General features: G+C 34.9%; 1 protein-coding gene across 1 annotated transcript in view; it reads right to left on the reverse strand.

The window, feature by feature from the left end:
- Window positions 1-20552, reverse strand: part of LOC115221228 (centrosomal protein of 164 kDa-like) — a 108914-nt gene that overhangs the window by 22612 nt on the left and 65750 nt on the right. Inside the window, exons 10-17 of the mRNA XM_036510833.1 lie at window positions 19067-19150; window positions 18052-18257; window positions 12464-12650; window positions 9565-9662; window positions 8036-8141; window positions 5957-6076; window positions 2127-2249; window positions 366-509 (exon numbers count right to left, since the gene is read on the reverse strand). Coding sequence (XP_036366726.1) covers window positions 366-509; window positions 2127-2249; window positions 5957-6076; window positions 8036-8141; window positions 9565-9662; window positions 12464-12650; window positions 18052-18257; window positions 19067-19150 — 1068 coding nt within the window. The remainder of the gene's footprint in view (window positions 1-365; window positions 510-2126; window positions 2250-5956; window positions 6077-8035; window positions 8142-9564; window positions 9663-12463; window positions 12651-18051; window positions 18258-19066; window positions 19151-20552) is intronic.

Below are 20552 nucleotides of genomic sequence, written 5' to 3' on the forward strand. Positions count from 1 at the left end.
ACACATAGGAGAATATAGTCCTAACTACACTATGTTTGAGAAAGAGATTAGCCTGTCTTTGACCTTAGACCTGCTTGATCTAGATTAACCTGGAGTTAATAAAAAGCGAATAACTATATAAGAGTCAAGGTGGCAAGCTGGCAGAATCATTATTGAGAAGGGCAAAATGCGTCGTAGCATTTTGTCCATCTTTATGTTCTGAGTTTAAATTCTGCCAAGGTCATTTTTGTCTTTCATCCTTTTGTGGGGTCAATAAAATAAGTACCAGCTGAACACTTGAGTCGATGTAAGTCCTAAATTGCTGGCCTTGTGCCAAAATTTGAAACCAATAATTATATAGGTATCATGATTGTAATAAAACCAACTTCTAATGCATTCTGTTTTTCTATTTTCTCTCTTTCTGCTGTTAGTTCCTTCTTCAGACTTGCCATTTTCTGCTGCATTTCTTCTCTCATCTCTTTTTGTTTGGCACTAAGTTTCTCAGCAAAGTTTTTTCTCTCCTGTTTCTCCTAAGAAAGTAAAAGAGAAAACATGATATACAAATGAAAATGAACCATTGAGAAACTCTACCACTCTACATAGGCACAGGTTTGACTGTGTGGTAAGAATTTTGCTTCCCAACCAAATAGGTCTGGGTTCAGTCCTACTGCATGGCACCTTGGGCAATTGTCTTCTAACTATAGCCTTGGGTCGACCAAAGCCTTGTGAGTGGATTTGGTAGATAGAAACTGAAAGAAACTCATCATATATATGCCAAAGCTAACCCCACCTGTGCTAGTGCCATGTAAAAAGTACTGAGTCCACTCTGTAGAGTGGTTGGTGTTAGGAAGAGCGTCTAGCCATAAAAGTTCTTCTAAAACAGACACAGCATCCTGGGGTAGTCTTCTACCTTGCAAGCTCCTGTCAACTGTCCTACCCATGAATGCATGGAAAACAAACGTTAAACAGTGATGATGATACACACACACACACACACACACATACATATGTGTGTGTGTGTGTGTCTGTCTGTTTGTCCCCTACATTGCTTGGCAAGTGGTGCTGGTGTGTTTACATCCCGTAATTTAGTGGTTCTACTAAAGCAATTGATAGAATAAGTACCAGGTTTTAAAAAATCAAAAGTACTAGGATTGATGCAATTGACTAAAATTTCTCCAAGACAGTGCCCCCATATGGCCACAGTCAAGTAACTGAAACAAGTAAAAGATAAAACTAATTCTACATATGGCATGGAAGCAAATAACCAAATATTTGAACATACCAAATATGTTGAACATACCAAAGTTTGCTTTCTTCTGAATATTACTGTTAATATCACAACTTAATGAAACAAAATTAACTTCATTCTTCTCCATTTCCATTAAATGTACACTCACTGTCTCTATTTCACACTTCATACATAACCCACATGTAGTCTGTGTTCTAAATAAATAAATTTTACATAATTTTTGTTCTACATATATAAGACCTACATAGATTATGTTCTACACACACACACACACATAAATATATGAAGTGTACAGTATTATATCTCCATTATATAAGGCTGATTTTATCAATTGGTTTTGCACAAGGTGTTAAACTAAATGTTAAATAACAGTTCAACTGTGTAACCCTACACTCATCAGAGCCGGCAATTATGGAGAAAATATGGTGACCGTTATATATGTATATGTGATGTGGTGTGGTGTGTGTGTGTGTGTGTGTGTGTGTGTGTTGAGTAGTTGACTAAATAATCTCCAATGATTTGTGAACTGTATATATAAACTTTATATAGTCTATATTCTACATATAAAATTTCATACTGACTGTGTTCTACATATAAAGCTAGAAATAGCAGCAGTTATAGTAATAACAGAGTAGCAGGGAAACTGATTTCTGACAAGGTCAGTCATTTTGGAAGGAAGGTATAGTCAATTAGATGAACCCTAGTATTTATCTGGTACTTATTTCATCGAACCCAGAAGCAAGGAAAGCAAAGTTAACATCATGATGGGATTTGACATAGTGTTAACAAAAAACAAAATTTGATTATGAATTTAAATTCATTACAACAGCTACATGGGCCACATGTAGCTTTTACAAGATTCTGAAGAGTAAGATTTAGTTTCAAATCTTTAGTTTACCTTCTCTTTAAAGTCCTCTTTGAGCTTTTCAAGAAGTTTTTCATGTTTTGCCTCAATTTCTTTGGTTTCTGCTTGATGTTTCTCTTTCAGACTTTGGCGACGTTGTTGAAGAATATCTTCAAGCTGTAGGAGCAATGGAAGATTTCATAAGGTGAAAAATTGAACATATGCATGAATATATATGTACACATACACATGTGTGTGTGTATGTGCTTTTGCGTCTGTGCTTGTCCCCATATATACTGAGTGGAGGCGCATGTCTTAGTGGTTAGGATATCGGACTCATGAATGTAAGATTGTAGTTTCGATTTCCCAACTGGGCAACACATTGTCTTCTTGAGCTTCATTTCACATTGCGGCAGTCTATTCAGCTGTTGAAAATGAGTAATACTGTGATAGACTGGCGTCCCATTCAGGTTGGGAATATATATGCTGTGAAACCGGGAAACTGGCCTTTATAAGTTGGCATGACTTGAGAGGGTAACTAGCTTTACCATACATACTGAGAGGTTGACTCAGTTCTACATTACCTACTATCATAGATACAGATGCATAGAGTCAGACTCTGACTCCATACATGTGAAGACATGCCAACAAAACTTTGAGTAATGAGCTGAATGAACCTGTAATTAAATACTTAAACTCTAACTACACATGTTGAGTGCTACTTTCTTTCATGTATATAAATTTATTTATTTAGATAGAAAAATAATTATACAAATAAGGATACACATCACAGAATGACAAAATGGAACAAGCAGAACAAGAAGAATCACATGGGATAAAGTCATTGAATAGATCACAGAATGTGTAGTGAAAGAACTTTGACAAAGAAGCGAAAATAATAGTAATAAAGCTGAAGGGAAGAACAAATATATAATATATAATGCATGTGTTTAATTGACAAAGTGTGACCTTCGCCAAGTATAACAATATCTGTTTCAATACACTATTTTACATCAAGAATTTTACAACACAAATACATAAACATATATGTGTGTGTGTGTGTGTATACACACACATACATATATAAATATATATATATACACATACATTTACTGATATATATATACACACATACATATACATATATATATATATATATATATATATATATATACTGGAGTAAACACATAAATGTGAAACAAGGTGGAAAAAAGAGAACTCAAATACCAGAGGTAGAGTAATATGCTTTATTTAAAAGCAGCAGAAATTAACAAAAGCTGTTACTCGGAGTTTCACGTTCCCGTTCGTTGGACAGTTTTTAAGTATATATATATATATATATATATATATATATATATATATATATATATATATATATATATATTGTTATATTTCGGAATGGTCATATTGCCAGTTTAGCCAATAAAAACACACGCACTATATATTTGGTGTTATTTTGCTTCAGTGATATTTATTTTTTACATTAATCTTAATCTTATTTCGGCCAAAGTTCTTTCGTCACACTCCTGTGACCGCATCAGTGGTCCTTTGTTTTCTTCTCACTTACTTGTGTCTCTCCTTACTAACCGTCAGCCATTTTATATTTCTATTGTATGTCTTCATTTGCGCATGTTTATATCTCTATGTGCGTCTATGTTTATTTAGTGTGTGTGTGGGGGGGATGCCTGTAATATTTGTATCTTCTGGTTATATACATTCTTGTAATTTGTATTTTGTTTTTGTTGTTGTTGCTTTTGTTCTAATTTTGTTCATGTGTTTACATCCACCCATTATTATCATTACATATGCTTGTATGTATGTATAACAACAATATTAGTAATAATAATAATAAATCTAATCGAAAAAAAAAAAAAAAGGAATATACATATACATATATATATATACATACACATACATATACATATATATATATATACATATACACACACATATATACACATATACATATACATATATATACACATATACATATATATAGATATTCATTTCTATTTCTTTAATTACCTGTGTATTTATTATGTTTGCAGGATCCACTATTGTCATATGTTGTGGTGTGCGCTATTGCTCCATTCTAGTTTTCTATTCAGGCTAGGTTTATTTTCTATTATATGTGTAGCTTCTGTAATTTGTCTAATTGTTGCATCTGTTCTATGTGTGGACAATATCTTAATCTCTATGTTATTGATTGATCCCCCGTGTTCTTGTTCGGCGTGTTGGTACAGAATCGATGAGCTTTTACCTTCCTTGAGTTGTCTCCAATGTTCATTCACCCGCTCACCAATGCTTCTTGCAGTTTCCCCTACGTATGTTACTGTCTTGTTACTGCATCGTCCCTCTATACATCTTATACTATAGACCACATTTCTGGCTTTACAGTTCGTTTGTGGGCTAAATCTACATACAGTGCAATAGTTATCCGTACAGAGAGTTCTACTAAAAGGATAGCTTCTACCAATTATAGATCTGATAGGGTTGCCTGGCTTTTCAACAACCTTAATTCTTAGTTTAAGTTTATCTAGGGTCCTTCTAAAGCGGTACGCTAGTTCACCTCCAGGGGTGGTGTCAACGAACATGACACTCTGGTATTTATGGCTATCATACCAAGAGTTGGCCTTCCCTATTTTCTTTTTTGTCCTTTCTATAGTGTTCCATGACTTGTTCCTATAGAGTGGGCAAATCCCATTCCTATCATTACATAATATATTATCAAATTTCTTCATGGCTCCTTTGTATACTCTGATCCTTTCTTTATGGCTGTAACCTGAGAACTGCATGCGGTGAATGAAGTACTGTATGTGTCTCTATAATTCTGTAGGCTCGCACATGCGTGACACATTTCTCATTATTCTGACGAGGTCTGCCATCAAAATATTGAATTTGGCATTGCCCGCAATGGCTGAGTTCCGGTGGATCAGGTATTTTGAGGCCATAGGTTTTGCATAGTATGAATGAAGGATTTGGGTTTTATTTTTCACAATTTCTAGCCAGAGTTCAGTGTCTAGTACTGGTAGTCTATGGTTGGGGTGTTTAGTGGGGTAGTCTATTGTGACCTTAATACTCTGGTGGATGGAGTTAGCTATTTGCTGGATGCTCTCCATAGTATTAGTTTCTATTACTATATCAACAGTACTCTCTTGTGGGGGTGCCTTTACTACTATATTGATATCATCAACATAGCGAGAGTACATGTTTACGAGTATGGATTTCTGCAGTAGGCATTCTTTAAGCCTTCTGTCCCACCATACCATGAAGAGGTTGGCCACATCACCAGCGATACTAACACCGATGGCTGCCCCCTCGTCCTGGGCATATATTTTATTATTAAATTTAAATGTGTGGCCTTTTAGGGTAACTCTTATACTAGCTCCTAGTGCATGTGCGATCACAGGAGTGTGACGAAAGAACTTTGGCCGAAATAAGATTAAGATTAATGTAAAAAATAAATATCACTGAAGCAAAATAACACCAAATATATAGTGCGTGTGTTTTTATTGGCTAAACTGGCAATATGACCATTCCGAAATATAACAATATCTGTTTCAACACACGACTTCACATAAAAAATCTTGCACAACAAATATTTAAACGTATATATATATATATATATATACTTTATTGATAAGCTGCAAAAACATCACAAAAACTGTTTTTCAGAGCTTCATGTTCCCGAGTGCGATGTTTTTAAAGCTTTATTAATAAAGCATATTACTCTACCTCTGGTATTCGAGTACTATTTTTTTACAACTTGTTTCACATTTATGTGCTTACTCTGGTATATATATATATAAGCACACACACACACATACAGATATGGTATATAGAACAATAAATGGTATACACATAGAAACTGAAGTGTCACAAACCTCACGGTTAAGATGTTCAACAGCATTTTGTTGTATTTTAGACATTTTTATTTTCTCTGTTTCCATTATGCTACTTTCTTCATGCAAACTTTCTTGAGAATTTAGTGACTGCATTAACTCCTACAGTTAAGTAGTAATAAAGTAGAAATAATTAACTTTTACAGTTCTCCACTCACTGACTCTATTCTGTTGGATGGATGTATGTATCTGTATACTGACTCAGCTGTATGTTCGCTAAGCTGCTTATTGTCCTCTGTGTATTTGTATATGATACAGCTAACATGATTTTTGCCAAAACTTGTGTCAGACACCAAAAGTATATTTGGTCTTTTTAGTCCAAACAATAACAGACTGAAATCCAATCTGTTGGATGGTAGAATTGGAAGAGTACTAGACAAAATACTTTGTGATATTTGGCTGCGTCTCTTTACATTCTGATTTCAGATCTTGCTTTCACTTTTCAGAGATCAATAAAAAATAAAGCAGTCAGGCTCACAATCATGAGGTAGTGAGTTTGATTCCTGAACCAGGCAGTGTGTTGTGTTCTTCAGCAAGACACTTTATTTCATATTGCTTCAGTTCTCTCAGCTGTAGAAATGAGCTGCAACATCACTGGTGCCAAGCTGTATGGGCCTTTGCCTTTCCCTTGGATAAGATCAGTGATGTGGAGAGGGTAGGCTGATATGCAAGGGTAACTGCTGGTCTTCCATAAACAAACTTGCCTGGACTTGTGCCTCAGAGAGGAACATTTTTGGTGTCATCCCATGTTCAGTCATGATTGAAGGGGGTCTTAACGCTTTACCCTAATTGATAAAATAAGCACTGGGATTAGTATAATTGATTATACCCTAGAAGGGTGTGCCTCAGCTAGGCCACTGTCCAATGAATGAAACTATTTAAGAATAAAAATATATTGCATATTGCAGTTAAACTCTTGAGGTGATCAGCCTTAACCGTCTTCCCTTTCTAGGACAAAAACATTGGGCTAACAGATTAGCTTAGTTATCTTGTAAGGGTCAAAAATTTAAGAAGCATAGAGTGGAGTAACTGTAAAATATTTTGTTAGTGTGCCTACATGACATTTACTTATTTCTGATTTGTTGAGTAACAAAACCCACTTTCCATTATTCCATTGTGTGGAGCTCATTAACAATAGGTTCCAATCAAAAACTTATCTAAACATGCCCATTGCTAAGGTAGGACACTACCCCTCACTATTCAATGGTGCACTCTCAAATTTAGAAAGTACAGTTTACAAAAATCTTCCTGCAATATAAATTAGTGCCCACCCAGAATATTCTGAAGCACCCCCAGGCACCAAAGTCAGATAATGGGCCTGTATCTAAAGCTTCAATGTCATTTCCATATATGGACATATTAGAATGTACAAATTTGAGTTAGTTGAGTAAAATTACTCATGAAACCTCATTTTCTTTGCCTAAATAAATACATTATATTCATAGCTAAATCAGAAGGACATGCCCATAACACTTTCCTAACAATCTGAGATTGATGGGAGAAAGTTAACTCCACAACTAGTGGTCTGGCTCAAATGCTCACAACAGAATGGCCTTTGTTAAATGTACCCAAAGGTTAGGTGGAAATGTTAAACTGGGCAATAGATCAAATATAATCCAATAACAGAAACCCTCCTTCTGACAGACATCCATATGCCTTCATTCACAAGACTTTAATTTTATCCAAGTCTGTAACACAAGACACTTGCCCCCAAAGTGCTGTGCAGAAAGACTAAACCTGCCACTATTTAAATGCAAAATAGATTTTTTTAACCACATGGTTTTGCTTGCATCTATATACAGACATATTAAAGTGTACAAATTTGTGTTAATTGGGTAAGATTTGCAAGATTTCTATTTGCTTAGTTCTAGGAGGAGGTTTCCTATTCTCTATTTTAGGTTAGAATAACTGGTCATTTCTGTAATAGTTGGTTTGAGTGAATTGGCTTGTAATTCATCTAACTGGACAATTATTACAACTGGTCACAATAACAAGGTTAGTTTCTTTTAATCCTAAGAAGCCAACAAATGTGTCACTAAACCAACCAAACTCCAATCTTACCTTTTGATTTAAGGTCTGCATAATTTTTTCTTTCTCTTTTTCATAAACATTTTGGTTTTCAGATTTTAACTTGGACAGTTGGTCTTCAAGTTCCTCTTGTGCTGATCTTTAACAAACAATGACAAAAGAGAAATAAATTGATAAAATATAATGGTGTGTGTGTGTGCATGTGTGTGTGGTTAGTTATTTCAAGGAAGTTAAGTCCTCATTAGGGGTTATATAATCCAAAGTATTCCACTGGTTCAATCCATATCATATAATGGTAAAATCATTGCTGACATCCAGTTCACCTCATCTCCATATTTGCCTTTTATTCTTCTGGTATCAATAAAATGAGTACCAGTTGTATACTGGGTCAATATAATTGACTATATCTCTTCTCTGGAATGAGTGGCGTTGTGCCTACATTAGAAATCAAAATTTGTGAAGCGAACATAGCAGGAACAAGTACTCCTCAATGAAATGTCAGTTAGAAAGAAAGACTGGCTGTAAACAAGAAGAGCCACTGAACAGATAATGAGAGACAGAGAAAATACAGAGATCAAGTTTGATAGAATAAATAGAGGATGAAGAAAAAATTAAGTGACAATTATATTTGAAAATACTATACTGTATTGTAACTGTAAGTTACTAATAATAAGTTACAAACTGTAAGCTAGTAAGATTGTCATTTTTTGAGGTCATTAAATTCCTCATTAAAAATAAAAAAGACTTTTCAATATTAGCACTAACTAAGGCAGTGAACTGACAAAATCGTTAGCATGGCAGGCAAAATGCTTAGTGGTACTTCATCCGTTATTACATTCTGAGTTCAAATTCCACCAGGGTCGAGTTTACTTTTCATCCTTCCAAGTTTGATAAAATAAGTACCAGTTGAGCACCGGGGTTTATGTGACTGAGTAACATGCTCCTCTGAAATTGCTGGCTTTGTACCAAAATTTGAAACCAATATTAGCACTAACTTTTGATTAGCAAGATTTCTAATCATTATCTGATATCCTATGGCAGGATCTGTAAATAGTACCAAACTGTAACCTTTATTTCTAAACTAAGAGTAATAATGTTTTTACTTCCATCAGTAGAAATGATAATTAGAGATGAAACCATCTGATATTTAGCATTTATACTAAAAATGGAAAGACAAAAAGATGTAAAACTTTTAATATTTAAAGAGGTGAGGGCAGCAAGCTGGCTGAATCATTACTGCGCCAGGAAAAATGCTTACCAGCATTTAGTATGGCTTTATGTTCTGAATTCATATTCTGCCAAGGTGACTTTGCTTTCATCCATTTGGGGTCGATAAAATAGGTACCAGTTGAGCACAGAGTTTGATGAAATTGACTTTCTCCCTTCCCCAAAATTGTTGGCCTTGTGCCAAAATTTGAAACTAGTATTTAAAGAGGTGATTAATAGTCTAAAAATTATAATTTCATTAACGACTCATCCTAAACATTTAGAGATTCAATTAATTTAAAAGTTATGAAAACCAATTATAAGACATTAAATTACAACAAAAACTGAAGTCATACTTGATCCTGTCTTCTTTATCTTGTTCAATTTTCTCAATTTCTTTAAGTTCTTCTTTCAGAAAGATTGCTTTGAGTTCCTTAACTTTGGTCTCTTTATTCTAGAATGTAAACATGAACAGACATTACAATCTCAACCACCATTCCATCTATTTCTACCATCAATACAAACTAGATTTCCCACTATTCCCCTGGGACCATACATATGTTAATTGATAATAGCCACAGCCTCCTGGCAGCCAACACTGGAAAATGGAAAATACTTAGACTAAAACATAATGTATAAAGACAAGCATTTAATATTTATCATATAAACAAATGATTGATCCTTCGTTGGTTTTAATGATAAGTAGTCAGTTGTTTCATCAACTGAACTACCTACTCACTGAATTAGCCAACTGACTATTCCAGAGGCACATGTACTTGTAATGTAATTTTCAGGATGAATCAAGGTGATACAACAGGACAAGGCTGCAATCCATCTACTGAATGATCAGATCACATATGTCTGCACATACATGAGAAGATACCAAGGAGATGCATGAATCATAAAACTGCGATAATTTATACACATATCCAGACTTAGCTATAGTTGATATTCATTCCACGCAAGACTGGCTAAATGACAAATGTTTTGACTCCAGTCTTATGAGAAATTGATCATTTCCAAATCTGAAAATATCATCTTGCTCAAAACCAGCATGAAAGCTGAGGTTGAGTGTAATAATAAAAAAAATAATATAATGGAAGCTGGTAATAATGATCACTTTAACAATAACATGAAGCAAAAGTTATAATATCTTGAGAAAGTTTGGAACCCACTAATTACACTGGGTAACAAAATTTTAATTTTTGGTCAGTAAGTGTTAATTCCTATTTGCTTCTATCAAGAAATCAAAGGAAACGACAACTATTCTCTTTGAACTTTACTTTTGTGACCTGGACATCAATGTGTTGAAACTGACCTATTTTCCATTACATTTCAGACAGATTTAGTACTGAGTTGCTGAAGTAGAAATATCGTTATAGCAAATATTCTGCTCAATACCACAAATTTCTCAGTCTGCTGCTTAACCATAACTACCTGAGCATGTCCCTTACTGGCTGACAATATGTGTATCTCTCATCATGAGCAGGAGTAGTGGAGAAGCATAATAGTCAAGTGTGGAGAAGGATTCTTTGGGTTTGAATAAATGTAACAAAAGCAAAGTTTGAAGGAAATATTAGCCATTTTTCATACTTTCTAGGGGTAAGCAAATAGAAAATAACCATTGCCATCCAAGGACAAAAATCGTGTTACACAGTGTAATTATAACATTATTCATGATTATAATATGTGGTTTCCACTGCATTATGAAAAATATGATGTTGAACTAAAGTCCAACAACCGTGTTGAACAGTTTTAGTTTACATAAACACAAACATCTGGGCATCCAGTTAGGGACTTCATTGCAATTAGAACTTTCCCATTAATCTAAAACTCTTGTAGAATCCTCCTTCACATGTCCTGCAGTACACAGTCATATGTCTTTTCAAGGTCTACAAAGCAAATATGCACCTCTTGGCAATATTCCCACAATTTCTCAAAGACATTAGTGAACATCACTGAGGTAAGTGGAGAAGTTTAAGTATCTTTGGGTTGTGGGAGGCAGGAGGCTGAATTGGAGGCTAGAATGGCAAATGCTAGCACATTGCTGGGCCAGCTTCAGCATTTGATCGTCAAAAGAGGAGAGAGTGGCAAAATAGCCAAACTTGCCATCTTCAATTCGGTTTTCATGCCTATCCTCACTTGGGGTCATGAATGTTAGGTTTTTAGTTGAGATGTGTCAAATTTGTTGAAGCAACATGACTTGCAAGAAATAACAATTCTGTTTTTTTGGTCGATATTTAACATCATTGCTGGAATAAGCATGGAATTTAATTTTACAGTTAAAGTGTTAACAAGGATATCGTCATTGAAAGAGTGTGATCATGTACACAAGCAGATGAAATAGGGCTCCTTCAAAAGATTGCTGGAGCAATAATACTCAGTAGAGTTGGTAGCTTCAAGATCTGAGGATCAAGGACTCTTTTCAGGTTGAACCACTATTTTTCTCCATTGAGAGGTCACAGCTCTGGTACTATAGACATGTGGTCAGAATGTCACAGGAAAGGATTGCAGACAGATTCTTCAAGCTGAGCTAAGTAGCAGGAAATCTAGGGGTACAGCAAGAGCAAGATGGTTGGATGATATCCATAGTCTAAGTTGGTCGGACTTAAGAATCCACCAGGAAAATGTAATGACAATAGCTTCTGATAGGACCCTGTGAAGGAGGTGCCGAATGACTCTATCCCAATGACCCTCCCTGGAATAGTTAGTGGCCCAAATGGATGGATGAATAGATGGATGGATTGATGGATATCGTTTAGTCCAAGGCCAAAACAACTGATTAGAGCTGTGATTAAAGGTATTCCAGTCTTGACCATCATGTCTATTTTTCAGTTGTTGTGTATTTTGAATTACTTTATCTAATGTGTACTTCCTTTTGTAAGATGGTAAGGTAGAATTTGAGGAACATTTGGTTATTTTTAACAGGTCAAGCAAACATGTAGAGGGTCCCTCATTGATTTATTATAAAAAATAGTTATTTAGCCTCAAGTCAGATCTGATCAACTGACCTTGACATTCCAGCCATGACCAATTCATCACTTTTATCAAACATAGTACACATTTGATTACATTATTTGATATGAAGGTGAATCAGAAAGTAATGCAAACAAAAATTGCATTACTTTCTAACTTACCCTTGTATGTCCTTTTTTAAAGATAGTGGAGCAGGGTTAAAGAAGAATTTTGGCTAAACAAGCATTTAGATGCTCCGTAGTTGGCTCGTTATAAAAGTAATAATCAAAGCTGGTATACCTCTCTTATTTCTTCTTTGGCTTTCTCAAGTTCTTTTTCATATTTTTCTCTGAGTTCTTTCAGTGATTTCTCATGTTTCTCTGCTATTTCTTGCTTCTTTGATTCTAAATCGGTTTCTGAACATTCCTCTGTTGTTTTCTTCATTTCTTCTGGAAGACTCATTTTTGAAGCTTCTTCAGAAGATAACCTATAGGAAGATGTAGCAGGTTGTTTAATTAAATATACTTAGGGAAAAAATGAGTGCAAGTGCAGAAATATTGCAACTACTGCAACAACCAATCGTAACAATGGATTCAAATTTTGGCCCAAGGCCAGTAATTTTAGGGGTTGGGGTGAGCCAAACAGATTGACACCCCCCACCCGAGTTCAACTGGTAGTTATTTTATCAACCCTGAAAGGATGAAAGGCAAAGTTGACCCCAGTGGCATTTGAACTCAATGTAAAGACAGACAAAATGCCACTAAGCATTTTATCCAACATGTGAACAATTCAGCCACCCTGCAACCTTTCAAACAATTATAATAATAATAAAAATACAAATCATAACACTAACTTTGGGCTCCTTTAATGAATTCTTCTCCTAAACTACCTTACCCTCTCATTCTATCTTTTCCTTTCTTTTCCATTTATATACAACTGGCTTTTATTTTTAAGGGTTCTCAACATACTAGGTCAAAGATACCTCAGTTAAAACTACATCTTGTCATGCCTTGTTTCCTCACTGCTCCCCTATAAGTGACACCTCTTCTGTTTTTTCATTAATATTCAGAGGTAGTATTTATCCCCCACAGTATAGTTTGTTGTGTTAAAACAAGCTATACTGCAGTAGATACAATGAGAGAAACTCTCATAATAGCTTTTGGTGCAAAACGCATTCTTGTTTATATTGCTAGCAGGGATTTATCTCCCTCTACTAGTGATATAAAGAAGAGTGCATTTTGCACCAAAAGCTAATATAAGAGTTTCTCTCAAGGTATTTACTGCAGTATAGCTTATTCTAACAGAACATCCATGCTTAAGTGGGAATAAATATTACCTCTTGGTCTTAATACTGCCTCTGTTGTTAATAAATATTAATATTTAGATTTATTTGTATAGTTATTCTTGTTATTTAATCTCAAGTTAACCCTGAACCAGCAGACTTGTGATCAAAATTGTTCTTATTCTGACCAACCCACCTATTTTTTTTATCAGAAGTAGTGTATCTAGTAGTATACTGTCCAATGTGCCCTTCCTTTATTTAACCCTTTTACTGCAGAAGTCAGATATGTCCACCCAAAATTTCATTACCTTTAACTGCAGAAAGCAGTTATATATACCATTCTATCTTTTGTTGAGGACTGTCATGTTTGAAACTAAATAAATCAAATTTATTGAAGCAATGAGATTTGCAGAAAATAACAATTCTGTTTATTGGTAGATATTAAACATCATTACTAGAAGAAACATGAAATAAATTTCACAGTTAAAGAGGGTGTTGTTGTTGTTTAACCCCCAGATCAGCACAGACCTTTGAATGCATCGCAGCTGATCTTCCAACTGAATCAAAGTAACTATGTTTCCACTGGTTTGTCAATTGCTGGTACTATTTGTAGGTCACAATGCATGACAAGAAATGACATTATTATTATTTATTTTTCAATTCTGGTGACAAGATGCAGGACAGATACCACAAATCTTTGCCTTTGACACTGAAAATCAATTCTACCAAACCACTGCCTACACAGGCTCAAAAGGATGAAAAGCAAACATGATCTTGGTGGGGGAATTTTAACTCAGAGCCAACATAGTTAAAACAAATACCACAAGCCATTGTCTCTGACATACTAACATCTCTACCAGTTCCCCACTAAATCAAGCCAAGACCAAGCAGACCTAGGATTAGAACCGTTCCAGTCATGATCATCCCATTTATATCTTCTCAGAGTGAGTGTATTTCGGACTACGTACATTATTCAATCTTCTTTTTTTATGATAGGAAATTGTGGTTTGAGGAAGATTTGGCTGCTATTTCTAGCAGGTTGAGTCACAATGTAGAGGTTTGTGCCACTGCTATAGCATGTTGTAATCTACTTGCCATACAATATATTTTTGCTTATTCAGATATAATTGTATTAACAGCATTTTTGAGAGGAAGCACAACACATGTGACCCTTCACAGGGTCCTTGAGATTGATGGGAGGAAGGGAAGAATTTATTGGCAGAATTCTACTTGAAACAAGCAATATATCCACTCATAACTTATTTATTTTTTGCAATTTTCAGAAAACTTTTGCAAATGTGTTCTATACAAAAGAATTCGTATGACTATACAAAAAAAATATTTTTTTGCATGATTTAAGTTATTTAGTGTTATTTTTAGCACATCTCATGACTACCTCATACCACCCTTGTTTGTTTGTTACTCTGATGTACTGATGTTTTTCAATATCTTTCTCCCCATGAACACATTGAATGGCCCATTGTTCGGATTTAAGTCAAAAATTCCAACTGTCCTTTTTTTTAAACTGTGATCTAAAAAAAAAAAAATCGAAAAATTAAAAATATAATTGTTTTGTTTTTTTTTCATAGTCTATGAATTTCTATTTGTAGAACACAAATTTACAGGAATCTCCTGAAAATACAAAAATAAAAAAGTTGGGGTTATATCATGTGCTTGAAGTAGAATTCTGCCAATTTATCCTCAAACCAAAGACTTGATCATCAAACTAAAGACCTGCTTGCAACACATTAGACACCATTAAATACAACCAAGTGCCAAGCAGTGGTTTTACATTAAGCAACAGATGAATCCTAATACCCAAGAACAGGGACAGCCCCTTCAGTAAACTTCTAAACAGTTTCCATCTACCAAATCTTAGTCACAAGGCTTTGGTCAATCTGTGACTGTAGTAGGAAACACTTGTACAATGTGCCATTTAACAATGGGATCAAACCTGAAATCATGTAGTTGTGAAACTAATTTCTTAACCACAAAGCCACATTTGTCTCCAGCAGAACTGTGTCCACAGGCAAAATATGTTTCTTCTTCACCCAATCAATCTAGCTATATACAGGTTCTATAGGTATGTACACCATATAGCCGAAATGATTGGGAGCATGGTATAATTATTTACTGTTTCATTAGCTTGTATTGTTAATTTCAGGTTTTGTAATGAGATTGTGAGCCTGGACCATGACAGAAGAACACCCACCACACTCATGGTGCAATAAATTCAATCACACTCTTATGAATTGTAAGGAGCATAGATCTACTCAATCAAGGTTGGGTGGAGTGGCTGTGTGGTAAGTAGCCTGCTTAGCAACCACATGGTTCCGGGTTCAGTTCCACTGCACGGCACCTTGGGCAAGTGTCTTCTACTATAGCCTCAGGCTGACCAAAGCCTTGTGAGTGGATTTGGTAGACGGAAACTGAAAGAAGCCTGTCGTATATATGTATATATATATGTGTGTGTGTGTGTGTGTGTGTGTATGTTTGTGTGTCTGTGTTTGTCCCCCCAACATCACTTGACAACCAATACTGGTGTGTTTACGTCCCCGTAATCTAGCGGTTCAGCAAAAGAGACCGATACAATAAGTACTAGGCTTACAAAGAATAAGTCCTGGGGTCGATTTGCTCGACTAAAGGTGGTGCTCCAGCATGGCCACAGTCAAATGACTGAAACAAGTAAAAGAGTAAATGCATAGAATAAGCTGAATAGTGATGCACACACACACACACATATAATGTCAAATATAAAATTGACACACATGCACACATACATATCATTAATATGGAGTAAAACAATGGCATAAATAATGTGAAGTATGACGATAACATTCTCAAATATCAATAATGTAACGTGTAACAGTAACACACACAAAAATAATGCATTGCACCAAATGTTTAACATTCAGAATTTTCTCCATTCAGAGAATTTGCTCTCCAGTGTCTCCAGAGGTTTAAAAAAAATCTATTGCTGTAACAACTTTCACTGGTCTTTCACTGGTTCTTAACCCTCTTATCCCATGATTTTTTGATTCCAGCCTTACAAGATTCTCTATGCGCAAGGAAAAAAAATATCTACCTCATAGATACATCCTCAAGTCACTGACACACTGCTGGGCTGAGTCAATCCAGTCTTCTTAACTATAACAAGCTTCTAAGAATTTATTCCATCTGACCTTTCACAATTGTATCTTACTTCTGAAAACATTTACTAAATTAACCTTTTAGCATTTAAGCTGGCCAATCCAACCAAAATATTCTACCTGTTTTATCTTCAGACTGGCCAGATCTGGCCTTTTACACTTACCCTACAATATTATTCTGAAAATAAACAATCACGTCACTGAAATCTCAAAGCTACAAAGTAATGCATGACTAATTCATATCAATGAGAATAAATAAGTATTACATTTGACAGAGAAATCTGAATGCTAAAGGGTCAGTCATATTTCATCATGATGCATAGATATTTAATGTATAGGTTTATTTAATACCACATACACAGAAGAAATAGTAAATATTTTTTTTTCTGGTTTGCCTGAAGAGAGTGCCTGCATCCATGACAGAGGGGAGGAAGGGCAGAAGTTATTTTCAGACAAGAGACAAAGACTCAAACGCTTGCAGCAGAGAAGGCTCTGTTAAAGGTACTCAAGGACAAGATGGTGGTGTTAAACTGAGCAATGATAAGGTCTACCACCTACCTTCTGCCAAATTTCACTCATGAGGCCTTGATTGGACTGGAGAAGACACTTGTATAAGATGCCACACAGAGGAATTGAACCCTAAACTATATAGTTATGAAACAAGCTTCTTAATCATACAGCTATGCTTTCTTATGTCATCAGATGTTGGGTGACCAACTGAGAAGTGAGTGGTTCATATCATGTCATTAGTCTTGAGATGTATCTATGACCAGATGTATCTATGACCAGATGTAAATATGACACAGTTGATAGAAACTAATGTAAGTAGAAACATTACTTATAATAATTAATGGGTATTTCCTTTTATTAACATGCATTGCTGAGTTCAATTCTTCTTGTGAAAAGAGCTTTGAAAAAAGGGGAATGCTACCAAACTGACTTAGCCAAGATACACTCCATAATGTCAATGTCTTCAGCAGTGACACTATAACATAAAGGCTTATAGAACTTACCACTGCCATATAAACCCAATGTCATCAGTTCATCTGACAGAGACAACAGCCAAGTCTTCCTCAAATCATATCCAACTGGCTCAAGAAAGGAAAAAACACACCAGATAATATAGTTATAAACATACTTTCAAAAAATACACAGTCTGGTCATAGTTAGAATTGGTTTAATCATAGTTCAGCTCAACCAATTATTACTCGGAACTAAATAACAACAACTGAAACAACAACAACAGCATACAAATATAAATAATTCACCTGCTCGAAAAAGTAACCAAATATCTCTGATAATACTCTACTACCTTAAAGAGGGTAGTCAAACTGGATAATATAGCATGTTTGAAAGAAAGACACCCAGAAATAGAGACCACTGAAATACCTTTCATCAAAACAGCAATATAACATAAATTTATAATTAATTCAGCCAATTTTTTTTTTTTTATGTACCTGTTAGCTGTTGCTGTTGATACTACCACAACTGGGGTTTTTGCTGCAACTACAGCACCTAGTGATGGTGATGTTGGTGTTGGTGTTGGTGTTGGTGACGGCGTTAAGATCTCTTGGATTCTTTTGTTTTCACCTCCAGCAACATCAAGAAAAGATGGGCTGACTTTCTCTCCAGTAGATTTCAAAGACAAAGTGCCATCAAAGTCCTACAAACAAAAAGTAAATGAAATTATTCAATTTAGAAGTAAAGATTCCTAGATCAAATCCAGTCTAAGTACCATGAAAGAAAACGAGATGATAATCAGACACAAAACATATGAGGTGGTATCAAAAAGTTCTTGAACTAGTCCTGTAGCACATCAACAGATGGTAGCACATGGTTGCATGTGAGTGAGAACTGGCAGTGACCTTCATGAGGCAGTGTGCCAAATGACATTGTTGTGTTTACTTTGCAAGTTGTGAAATTTGTGTTTGGGTGATCACATGTAAGCTGTAATCTGCAATTTTTGTCATGGACAGGAAGTGGGGATAAAGGGTGACCGTGAAATTTCGCATTATACTTGGGAAGTCTGCTACAGAGTGATTGAGCATGCTTCAGCAAGCTTACAGTAACGAGACACTGGGTTGTACACTATGTTCTGAGTGGCAAGGGTGCTTCAAAAGTGGAAGAACATCCCTGGAAGACAAGGAGTGATCTGGCAGACCTGCCACAACCATCACCCTGGAAATGTGGAGAAAAAAAAAAATATATATATATATATATCATCATATATATATATCATCGTGATCATCATGTATATTTATATACATACACTCATACACATATAAATAAATAGTAATTTACAAAATAATAAAAAAAATCATATTTTAGCATCACAGACCCACATGATAACAGATTAAACAGGTTGAAGTTAGAATGAATAATCAAATAGAAAAAATTTCTTCAGCAACAACTTTCCAGTCTCTTTTTCACTAAAGAAACATATTTACAATTAAGCCATTTTTTTTTACTTACCTTTTCTAAGAAATCTCGAAATGCAAAGTCAAAATTCTCAATATCCATAATTTTTTCAGACAGACCTTTGTCAATGCCGAAATCCTAAGAAGTAAACAACAACAAATATATATATATATATGTATATATGTGTATATGATAAAATAGTATAAATAAAATCTTAACATTAGAAACCAGTAAAGGAATGAAAAATAGTTGGAAAGGAACTTAAGTCTGTGCATCAGAGAAAATGTTATCACTTCCAATTTATCTTAATAAAAAAAAGACTAAAAACTACTTCTATCAGAATCACTGTACTTAAAGCTACAAGACTGGTTTTATCTCTCTTCAGTTTCTTTGGTATTAAGAAGATCAAAGGTAAATTGCTTTCCTAGAGAGTAGTCATTTTATGATATATAAATATCATAAAATTATGATATATAAATATATATGATATATATTATGATATATAAATATATATATATAGGTACAGGCATGGCTGAGTGATAAAAAGCTTGCTTCCCAATTACATGATTCCGGGTTCAGTTCCACTGCATGGCACCTTACAGAAGTGACTTCTACTATAGCTTCGGGCTGACCGGAGCCTTTTGAGTGGATTTGGTAGATAGAAACTGAAAAAAGCTCATCGTATGTGTGTGTGTGTGTGTGTGTGTATATTTATGTGTCTGTCTTTGTTTGGCCCCCACCACTGCTTGACAACCAGTGTCGGTGTGTTTGTGTCCCTGTAACTTAGTGGTTTGGCAAATGAGACTGACAGAAGAAGTGCCACTTCTTAAAAAATAAAAAAAGAAGTACTGGGGTTGATTTATTCAACTAAAAATTCAAGGCAGTGCCCCAGTATGGCCACAGTCTAGTGACTAAAACCAGTAAAAAATAAAAGAATATATATATATTATATATATATATATATGCAGTTGTGACTGTGTTTGCCAACCATATCGTTTGGGGTTCAGTTCCATTGCATGCCATCTTGCCAAGCAGTGTCTTTTCTGTGGCCCCAGGTCAACGAAAGTTTTGTGTGTGTATATATATATATATATATATATAATGTATGTATGTATATATATATACATACACACACGTATATATGCATACACACTAACAGCATGTATGTGTGTATGTGTATATATATATATATGCATACATACATACACATGCATATGCATAAACACACACACACATGTACATACTTAATTACACACAAAAAATTTAATCACTTTATCATGCTGCTTCTGTATAAATCTCTCTTAGAGATTTAGAAATGTATTATTTCCACTTATTTCTTATTTAACAAATTCAGCAACCATACAGGTTAGCTATTGTTCTTATGAAATCTCTCTCACCCATCTAAGTTCTCCAGGACTGGCGGCCAAATCAAATATTATGTTGAATGAGGAAACTATCAACCAAAGAATTTATGGTTCTTAACCCATTAAAGACTTTGGTTAAGGCTTGTAACTCTGGACAGTAGATTCCGCTTAGATTT

Source organism: Octopus sinensis, linkage group LG18 (assembly GCF_006345805.1).
Source record: "Octopus sinensis linkage group LG18, ASM634580v1, whole genome shotgun sequence".
NCBI lineage: Eukaryota > Metazoa > Mollusca > Cephalopoda > Octopoda > Octopodidae > Octopus > Octopus sinensis.